The sequence below is a fragment of the Bufo gargarizans genome, chromosome 9 (genome assembly GCF_014858855.1).
Source record: "Bufo gargarizans isolate SCDJY-AF-19 chromosome 9, ASM1485885v1, whole genome shotgun sequence".
NCBI lineage: Eukaryota > Metazoa > Chordata > Amphibia > Anura > Bufonidae > Bufo > Bufo gargarizans.
The window spans coordinates 177015109-177026058 of NC_058088.1; the positions used below are offsets into that span (position 1 = coordinate 177015109).

Genomic DNA, 10950 nt, shown 5'->3' on the forward strand with positions numbered 1-10950 from the left:
GGGTCATCAGTACAAAAGTTGATAAACTGCTTAAAAAATTGTTTAACCTCTTAAGGACATAGGGCGTACAGGTACGCCCTTGTGCCCTGGTACTTAAGGACACAGGGCGTACATGTACGCCCTGTGTATTTCCGATCACTGCCGTGCGGCTGGCAGTGATCGTAACCCGGTGCCTGCTTAAATCATTGAGCAGGCACCTAGGCTAAATGGGCGGGTCCCGTGACCCCCCCCCATGTCGGCAATCGCGGCAAACCGCAGGTCAATTCAGACCTGCGGTTTGCTGCGATTTCTGCAGTTTCTAATCACCGCGGGGGATCAGAAACTTTAGTATTCCTAAAATACATCTGTATCCCTCCCCCTGCACCCCTGAGTGATTTTTGCCCGGTGGGAGGTGCAGGGGGAGGGTTGCGGGCGGTGCAGGAGGCGGGATCGCGATCCCCTGCCCGCCTCTCATTGCGTAATCGTTGGTTTCTAGTGGGTTATACCAGGGTGCCAGCACATTGCTGGCACCCTGGTATAAACGGCTGACATCTGTGCTGCGATGTCAGCCGTTTAACCCTTTCCATACCGCGGTCCGTACGGACCGCTGTATGGAAAAGGTTAACAGCGCAGGGAGCTCCCTCCCTCTCCCATCGGGGGGCTGCTGTGCCTTTGCAGCCCCCCGATGGGAGAGAGAGAGAGCTCCCAGGCAGCCCCATCCTTACCCTTCCCCGTCTGCGAAGTTCTGACCATAACTGAGCAGACGGGGAAGGTTCTCATGGCAACAGGACGCCTTCTCAGGCGTCCTGCTGTCCATGGTGCTGAACAGATCTGTGCTGAAAGCATAGATCTGTTCAGTGTAAGTAAAATACAGTGCAGTACCCTATATAGAGTACAGTACTGTATTATACAGACATCAGACCCACTGGATCTTCAAGAACCAAGTGGGTCTGGGTCAAAAAGAAAGTGAAAAAAAGTGAAAATAAAGTAAAAATAAAAAAACTTATCACTGATTAAAAAAAAAAAAATGAAATTCCCTACACGTTTGGTATCGCCGCGTCCGTAACGACCTGATCTATAAAACGGTCATGTTACTTTACCCAAACGGTGAACGCCATAAAAATAAAAAATGAAAAACTATGATGAAATTGAAATTTTGCCCACCTTACTTCCCAAAAAAGGTAATAAAAGTGATCAAAAAAGTTGTATGTACGCCAAAATTGTAACAATAAAACCGTCATCTCATCCCGCAAAAATCATACCCTACCCAAGATAATCGCCCCAAAACTGAAAAACTATGGCTCTTAGACTATGGAAACACTAAAACATTATTTTTTTTGTTTCAAAAATGAAATCATTGTGTAAAACTTACATAAATAAAAAAAAAAGTATACATATTAGGTATCGCCGCGTCCGTATCGACCGGCTCTATAAAAATATTACATGACCTAACCCCTCAGGTGACCACCGTAAAAAAACAAACAAAAAAAAACGGTGTAAAAAAAGCAATTTTTTGTCATCTTACTTCACAAAAAGTGTAACAGCAAGCGATCAAAAAGTCATATGCACCCCAAAATAGTGCCAATAAAACCGTAATGTCATCCCGCAAAAAATGAGACCCTGCTTAAGATAATCGCCCAAAAACTGAAAAAACTATGGCTCTTAGACTATGGAGACACTAAAACGAGATTTTTGTGAAACTCACCTGTAAAATCTCTTTCTCGCGTGGTTCATTGGGGGACACAGGACCGTGGGTATAGCTTGCTGCTGCCACTAGGAGGCGACACTAGGCTGAAAAGTGATAACTCCTCCCCTGCAGGCTATACCCCCTCCAGCCTGGAGAGAGCATATCAGTTTGTGCCCAAGCAATAGGAGTAGGAGAAAATAACCATACGGTAAACAACCAACAACTGACCAATGCCAGTCGGATCAAACCAGAACTGGGGCCATAGTGGCTCCACAACCGCCAACAATCACGGCAAACAGAAATCACTGGGTGGGAGCTGTGTCCCCCAATGAACCACGCGAGAAAGAGATTTTACAGGTGAGTTTCACAAAAATCTCGTTTTCTCGCTGGTATCATTGGGGGACACAGGACCGTGGGACGTCCTAAAGCAGTCCACGGGGAGGGAAAAAATCACATGCCCCTGGAGAAAAAACGTCCTTGAGGATGCGTAACTCACTGTCGCCTGCAAGAATTTTGCTGCCTGGAACAGTATCCGCCGGTGCCTAGGAAGGCACCCGGTAAGACTTGACGAACGTGTGCCCGGAAGACCAAGACACTGCCTTCCACTCTGGAAGCTACTGCACGAGGAGATGGACCCGAGAATCGCCGACCGCTGGTCGGGTGGGTCAAGACTCAGCTGGGCATTGCCCACCCGAGGGCGGAATGCCCGAGCAACTGTTGAACGGACCTATCCGGAAAACATCCTTTGGAGGCCGTCAGCCTTGACAAGGACCCCAGGATAAGAATTGGAGAAGTCCTTAGGGCTGTAGGCGCCAGACAAGGACAAGCAAACCCAGAGGCCAAATCACATGGCTGATTGAGAGCTCGGTCCGTGTACTACGAGGGAGAAAGAAGAGAAACCCATGTCTGTGAGGCGTGGAAAGGCGACCACCTTCTGCGAAAAAAGAGGACCTTGGACGGAACACCGCCCTATGTTCATACTTAAAGAAAAAAAGTACGTACAAGAAGGCGTAACAATTCAGAGAAAAAAATAAAAACCAATGCCACCAACAGCTGGCTCCTGGCCGCAGCTGTGGAAGCAGAACTAAAAAGCCAAGTCCCTAGGATTCACCACTGGTCCAGAGAACAGCCCCTAGGGAGCGGAATATTGGTAGACCAACGCCCTCATAGCCAGAGAGGCTGGTGGTGAGATCTCTAGTAAGAGAAGCTGCCTGAGAATCACTAGGAAACAAACGCCTGAGCCAGGCGTGCCCCACTGCCGGCCAAAGTATCAATACCACATGGGAAAAGTAAGTAAAATAAAAGCCAATGTGAGCACCGCCAGTGATGGGAAGCCCCGTCACTGACCATATTTCAACAAAACAGTAACGCTGCCTGGAAGGGCAGACGAGTGGAACAAAGATGAGAGAAATACTCTTGCCGGGTGAAGTTCGACCACAACGTCCAACGCCTTTACCATACCCGAGGAACCCTGGGCCCGAAAAAAATAAATAAATAAATAGGGATGGGCTCCCAGAGTCGTACAACCCATGGCTACTGGTCAGCTAGACAGGAGGATAAGGAGATCAGTTATCCACCACGAGGGGAGACCGGAAAGGAAACGTGTGATCCGTACCAGGAACGAAACTCCTACTAACAGGGGACGTCGTAACATACACCCGCTCTACCCGTCTTGGGAAGACTCTCAGTCCACCCCCGGAATGAGCAGTGAAAGAACAACCACCATTGACTTGAGGTGATATCACTGACATCTGACGAGAGGTAGCACCACTGGCGACTACTAGATCCAGGTCCCGCTTAGAACGGCAATCTAGAGCAGACGAGTGCCGTAGGGACTGATCTACCCAGTAGAACGCACTCAAAAGGTAGGTGCCGATCAGCCATTGTAATTACACCATCGCCACACCCGAGCCTACGACAGAAGGACAATAGCCAACAATAATGAAGAAAGACCGGCACTCACTATAGCCTTCAACAAAAGATGATGTCTTTTTTTTTGGTCACATACAATACTCTGACGCGTTACGGCTCACATCAAGAGCCTTTCTCAAACATATGGATATGGATTGGATGTGGCAGAAGGACAACAGTTGTCAGAGCCACGTACCCTTATTGGTAGAAAACCAGAAAGAGGCCAGAACTAAAGCCCATTCCCATGTGAGACGGGGGCTCCACAGCGTCTAGTGGAGATGCGACACACCGCCAGAAGGGGAGGCCCTACCAGGGAAGCCCCAAGAGTAATGCACACGCCATACTCCAGCCGAGGAGTAGACCACACCGTAGAGGTCACTGATTCTCATGGCAGAGGAATCCGCTGCCTGACGAAAGAACTGTGCAGAAGGAGCCTTCGCATGTAGCGGAGACTCAAACACCCCTCGTGCGGTAGGGGCTACCGTATGCTCCGCCAGCGTGGACATGAGGGGACGGCCTGAGAACATCCAGGAGAAGTTCTGGTATCAAGCTGGCCCAGTCAGTAGAGCCAACCCTAACCCCTCCACCTGACAAGGGCGCTGAACAGGAGCAGCTGCCGAATTAGTACCAGGGTAGAACCCCTACCTGAGGGGGGCTGTCTCGCTACAGCGATTAGGAGCATCTGGCCCTAGCGTGAAGACTACCCTGCGAAGGAGAAGCCGTTGTAGTAGCCACTGCAGATTGCCAGCATAATGCCCTCATCTAGATAAGGATGAGTGGTGGACTCAGCATCCGGAGTCGGTGGAATACTCTGCTTGCTGGATCTTGATCACAGTACTCTGTGCAGTGTGACTGACCTGAACGGTGGAGGCTCATCGGGATGGGGAGTCTCTAGGACACATAAGGGTGGGTGACTCCCCTGAGAGCACAAAGGCCACATTCTTGTGTCTCCAAAGGGTGCATGAAGAAAAGAGGGATACAAAATGGGGGTATCCATAGTCTCCAGTGGCAGTATCCATATGCCACTAGATGGAGAATATCAGGCACCAGCGGTACCGACTGTTGCCACGGACCACCTGTGAAGGGAACCAAGGCATCTAGAGTCGTGGCGTAGCTGAAATACAGCATGCAAAGATGCATAGCGATTCCCCCGTTACTGGATCGTTTGTAGAGGGAACTGCCATAGGAAGTATGTGATGGCAAATGGGAGGTGGAATAGCAACCAACGGAAGCGCAAACCCCCGGTAGGGAAGGGGGTAGCGATAGTCAGAACCGCAATCTACGGAAGTGTAAGTACCCACTCAATGGAGGGGGAAAAACCGACGGCAAACACTGCACCCAGTGGCAGTGCAAACGCTTTACCTACGATCGGGAGTAACATATCCAGTAAGTACTGTACCCCGAGGTCGTGCAATACATCACCCATCGAAGGGGGTAACGCACCTAGCAGGAACTTGCATATTAACGAGTTCTGTACTCTGTGGGAGGTGTCATCATTCCCCCCCCCCAGAAGGGTGTAATGCGTACGTAAACACTGCGACAGCAGTGAGAATGCCATCATGCCACCTAACAGACGGTTAATGTATGCTGACAATACTGAGCCCAGTGGAACTTCAATTCCGCCACTCACAGAAAGAGGGACACCTTGCCGGCATTGAGGCCAATGCTAGTGAGGTCAGTCCACCTCAGGAAGGAGGTAAAACCCAAATTAAGCACTGTATCTAGTAGAAGTGTAAATAGTGCCTAAGGAAGGGGTTAATGCATACACCAGAACCGGTTAACACGGACGTAATCTAGGGACCGAATAACTGTCCTGCCTCGGCCCGCTCGTGCGCAGTTCCACCTCTCAGCCTCTAGCCATGGCTGTTGCAGGTTGCGGCGGTGTTGAAATAAGAACCAAACTACCCGGAGGTGGAATGGAACTAAAGGTCTGCTTACCGATTGCACAGACGGTGCTGTAGTAACCAAACGACCCAGGAGGGTGGATTGGGAACTTCCAGAGGTCCCCCGCTGAGTTGCGCAGGGTAGAAACTCAAACAGACGCCCCCGGAGGGTGGATGGGAAGTTTCAGTTGTCCACAACTGGATTTGCGCAGTCGGATATTTGCGCAGTAGTAGCACCATTAACCAACCGGTCTCAGAGGGCGGATCGGGATCCTCCAGATGTACCCCACTGGATTTATGCAGTTGGAGCATCATCAACCAAACGGCCCGGAGGGCGGATTGGGGACCCTTCGGATGTACCCACTGGATTTACGAAGTTGGAGCATTATCAACCAAACGGCCCCAGAGAGCGGATTGGGATCCTCCAGATGTACCCCACTGGATCTATGCAGTTGGAGCATAATCAACCAAACGGCCTCAGAGGGCGGATTGGGATCCTCCAGATGTACCCCACTGGATCTATGCAGTTGGAGCATTATCAAACGGCCCGGAGGGCGGAATGGGAATCTCTCAGATGTACTCCACTGGATATGCGCAGTTGGAGCATAATCAACCAAACGGCCTCAGAGGGCGGATTGGGATCCTCCAGATGTACTCCACTGGATTTTTGCAGTTGGAGTATTATCAACCAAACGGCCCGGAGGGCGGAATGGGAATCTCTCAGATGTACTCCACTGGATATGCGCAGTTGGAGCATAATCAACCAAACGGCCTCAGGTGGCGGATTGGGATCCCTCATACGCACTCCATTGGAACTTGTGGGCTGAGGAGAGCAGGATCTGCATGCGCACAATTTTTAAATTTTTTTTTTTTTTTTTTTTTTTATGAGGACCTAGCCCGATATGGAGAAGGGCTGTATACTGCAATATAAAGGCACATTGTGCCTGCAGACAGAATCTATAGAAAGCAGGGGCCTGAAATGAGGGAGGAAGTTCCGGCCTAGAAGGCCGCAAAGCCGGGGACTAAATTATCACGCCGGCCGACCGGGACTCACCGCTAGTCAGTACATAGCGAACCTGGATCGATGTCCGGAATGCGGTCACCTGAGTCCGCTGACCACGTAAGCCCATCGGAGGAGTAAATATGCGTGGCCGAAGAAAAAAGAAAGAAATAAAACGGTAGGCCCAAATAAAGCCGGGGCCTAAATTTTGCGGCGTCCGGCCGAGTAGGGAATCCGTTCTGCCTGCTCTCCCGGGACGGCTTAGTGGACTCCTGAAAAGGGAGCCGCCGAGAAGGTGCGTCGCTTGGCCGACCGGGAAGCCCACCCGGTCGGTCGGAGAGCGGGGTCACCGGAATAGGGCGCAGAAGGCGCCTGTTTGTAGTCGGGAAGGTGAAAATAACATGCCGCGGCCGTGGAAAGGGATTAACCCTTTCTACTGAGGTGAGCTGGGCGATGGGTGGAGGATTCCTCACCCCCTCAAGAAGGGGCCATGTGAGGGGGACAGGGAGGGACAGTAAAACTCACCAGACTTCATCTGTGTTCTTCACCCATAGTCTTGTACCAGCAGGGCCACCCCACGACCGCTGGCACCAGGCATCAGGGGTCCATGTAGAGAAGGGCTGGGGAGGAGGTGGCCCTCTTGCTGGCGGGAAGCAGGGGAGCTAGGCTGCCCTGGTCCACTTTGTCTTCTTGGGGGAGGCAGGGCGGTGGAAAGGCAACACCGGCCAGCCTCCCAGGGAGACAGAGACGCATGCGAATCTGTGCCCCTTAACCTAAAAATAAAATAAAATAAAATAAAAACAAAAATCGTAAAAGAGCCACCCTGCTAAGCATGGAGGTCTGCCTCCTACGACACTAAGCTAAAAACTGATATGCTCTCTCCAGGCTGGAGGGGGTATAGCCTGCAGGGGAGGAGTTATCACTTTTCAGCCTAGTGTCGCCTCCTAGTGGCAGCAGCAAGCTATACCCACGGTCCTGTGTCCCCCAATGATACCAGCGAGAAAACTTTTTTTGTTTTAAAAATTAATTCATTGTGTAAAACTTACATAAATAAAAAAAAATGTATACATATTAGGTATCGCCGCGTCCGTGACAACCTGCTCTATAAAATTACCACGTGATCTAACCTGTCAGATGAATGTTGTAAATAACAAAAAAAACGGTGCCAAAAAAGCTATTTCTTGTTACCTTGCCGCACAAAAAGTGTAATATAGAGCAACCAAAAATCATATGTACCCTAAACTAGTACCAACAAAACTGCCACCTTATCCCGTAGTTTCTATAAAGGGGGCACTTTTTTGGAGTTTCTACTCTAGGGGTGCATCAGGGGGGCGTCAAATGGGACATGGTGTCAAAAAACCAGTCCAGCAAAATCTGCCTTCCAAAAACCGTATGGCATTCCTTTCCTTCTGCGCCCTGCCGTGTGCCCGTACAGTGGTTTATGACCACATATGGGGTGTTTCTGTAAACTACAGAATCAGGGCCATAAATAATGAGTTTTGTTTGGCTGTTAACCCTTGCTTTGTTACTGGAAAAAAATTAAAATGGAAAATCTGCCAAAAAAGTGAAATTTTGAAATTGTATCTCTATTTTCCATTAAATCTTGTGCAACACCTAAAGGGTTAACAAACTTTGTAAAAATCAGTTTTGAATACCTTGAGGGGTGTAGTTTCTTAGATGGTCACTTTTATGGAGTTTCTACTCTAGGGGTGCATCAGGGGGCTTCAAATGGGACATGGTGTCAAAAAAACTGTCCAGCAAAACCTGCCTTCCAAAAACCATACGGCGCACCTTTCACTCTACGCCCCGCTGTGTGGCCGTACAGTAGTTTACGGCCACATATGGGGTGTTTCTATAAACGGCAGAGTCAGGGCAATAAAGATACAGTCTTGTTTGGCTGTTAACCCTTGCTTTGTTAGTGGAAAAAATGGGTTAAAATTGAAAATTAGGCAAAAAAATGAAATTCTCAAATTTCATCCCCATTTGCCAATAACTCTTGTGCAACACCTAAAGGGTTAACGAAGTTTGTAAAATCAGTTTTGAATACCTTGAGGGGTGTAGTTTATAGAATGGGGTCATTTTTGGGTGGTTTCTATTATGTAAGCCTCGAAAAGTGACTTCAGAGCTGTAGTGGTCCCTAAAAATTGGGTTTTTGTAAATTTCTGAAAAATTTCAAGATTTGCTTCTAAACTTCTAAGCCTTGTAACATCCCCAAAAAATAAAATATCATTCCCAAAATAATTCAAACATGAAGTAGACATATGGGGAATGTAAAGGCATCACAATTTTTAGGGGTATTACTATGTATTACAGAAGTAGAGAAACTGAAACTTTGAAATTTGCAAATTTTTCCAAATTTGTTAAATTAGGTATTTTTTGGTGCAAAAAAAATATTTTTTTTTACTTCATTTTACCAGTGTCATGACGTACAATATGTGACGAAAAAACTATCTCAGAACGGCCTGGATAAGTCAAAGCGTTTTAAAGTTATCAGCACTTAAAGTGACTCTGGTCAGATTTGCAAAAAATGGCCTGGTCCTTAAGGTGTAAAAAGGCTGTGTCCTTAAGGGGTTAAATACCATTTGAAGACATTTTTCCACCCAAAATGAGTAGAACGCAATAAAAAAATTTCCACCAAAAAGGTTTCCATAGCCTTTAACAATGAGGGGCTAAAGGGAGCTGCAGTTACCACTCAATTTATCTCTATAGGAGCGCCGAAGACGAGTAAAGTGCGCAAAAGTGGTGAAAAGGAAAACTGGCTTAGGTGCCCATAACAACCGATCTAATACTTTTGTTTTCCAAAGCAATCCAGTTACTATGGGCAGCTAAGCCAGTTTTCCTTAAAGGGAACTGGTTACCATTTTAAACAGACATCATTACCTTACAGGAGCCCCCAGTGTGTTCCTAATCATGTTTTTCATTCCTCCACTGGTTGTTGTATACTTTATAAAAATGCTGTTTTAATCTGTGTTTTCGCTATCCTCAGTCTAAGCTGACTGTCAAGGGGGCAGCAGCCTCCTTGCTTTAAGTCAAGCTAAGCCCGTCCCTTACCCGTCCTTCCCTCACTGTGACTGACATCCTGCTGTGAGGCTGGGATCGTGCAAGTCTCGAGCATGCGCAGTGCGCTCCTGGTCACTGCACAATCCCGGCTCCTGCACTCAGCGCATGCGCCGGGCTTTGCCATCGTGCATGCACAGAGAAAAGCGAAAGGGAAGACTGGTAAGGAGTGGGCTTAGCTTGACTTGAAGCAAGGAGGCTGCTGCCCCCTTGACTTCAAGCTGACTGACTATAGCAAAAACACAGATTAAAAACAGCGTTTAAAAAGGGCATCTGGCAGCAGTTTTGTACCTATGAAACTGGCTGACCTGTTACATGTGCACTTGGCAGCTGAAGGCATCTGTGTTCGTCCCATGTTCATGTGTCCACATTGCTGAGAAAAATGAATAAATATATGCAAATGAGCCTCTAGGAGCAATGGGGGCGTTGTCATTACACCTAGAGGCTCTCTACAACTGCTGTGCCCACCCCTTTAGGAGAAGTCAGGGCCAAATTTGATGTGTACACTGCCTGGCCCTGTCAAAATCAGAGAAGGTGCTGCAGTTGCAGAGAGAGCAGAGCCTCTAAGTGTAACGGTAACGCCCCTGTTGCTCCTAGAGACTCATTTGCATATATTAAAACATTATTTTTTTATCAGCAATGCGGGCACATATGAACATGGGACCAACACAGATGTCTTCAGCTGCCAAACGCACATGTAACAGGTCAGCCAGTTTAATAGGAACAAAACTGCTGACAGATGCCCTTTAATCTACCCCCTAGAGGTTGAAGGCATTGGCAGCACGTATGCTTAACCGCCGCACCAATTAAGTGGTCAGACACTCCTCCCTTTCGAGTGGAATAGACATACCCGACACTAACATCTCCATTTTCCTTTCTTTACAGGGCTGTACCAGCCGCCCTACGCTACTCCACCGCCTCCTTCCATCCACCCTCTGGTAGAGCGGCAAGAATACTGTTGCCCCAAGTGTCAGTACAAAGCACCGGACATGGATACTCTGCAGATACACGTGATGGATTGCATACAGTAGTTCTCCAACACCACAGACTGCTCCTCCTCAGGATCATGAATGGAGAACATGGACTGAATGCACACTTACCTGACTGTACAAGGATTAAATTTTACTCTGAAGCTGAAGGATGATTAAAATTTTTTGGGGATAGGGGTTAAACCTCTGCAGTTGATTGAAGAAAAAAAATTTTTTTTCAATCATGCTCGCTTATCATGAATACAACAATCTATGATTCATGTTCAAGGGAAAGTCTCCACTGCTTATAAGGCCTCCTGCACACGATTTACGTTCCCTATACGGAACCATTCATTTTAATAGATCCGCAAACAGAAGGTACTCCATATGCCTTCAGTTTCTGCATTTCTGTTCAAACATAGAACATGCCCACAAATAATGATCCGTGGCTCCATTCAAGTCAAT

At 48.0% G+C, this 10950-nt stretch overlaps 1 protein-coding gene across 6 annotated transcripts in view; it reads left to right on the forward strand.

Moving 5' to 3' along the window:
- IKBKG (inhibitor of nuclear factor kappa B kinase regulatory subunit gamma) overlaps positions 1 to 10915 on the forward strand; it is a 42665-nt gene extending 31750 nt beyond the window's left edge. For all 6 annotated transcript variants that reach the window (XM_044306004.1, XM_044306002.1, XM_044306003.1 and 3 more), the window contains one exon: positions 10403 to 10915. In XM_044306004.1, the coding sequence (XP_044161939.1) occupies positions 10403 to 10548 (146 nt within the window). In that variant the 3' untranslated portion in view covers positions 10549 to 10915. The remainder of the gene's footprint in view (positions 1 to 10402) is intronic.
- Positions 10916 to 10950: the final 35 nt, after the last annotated feature.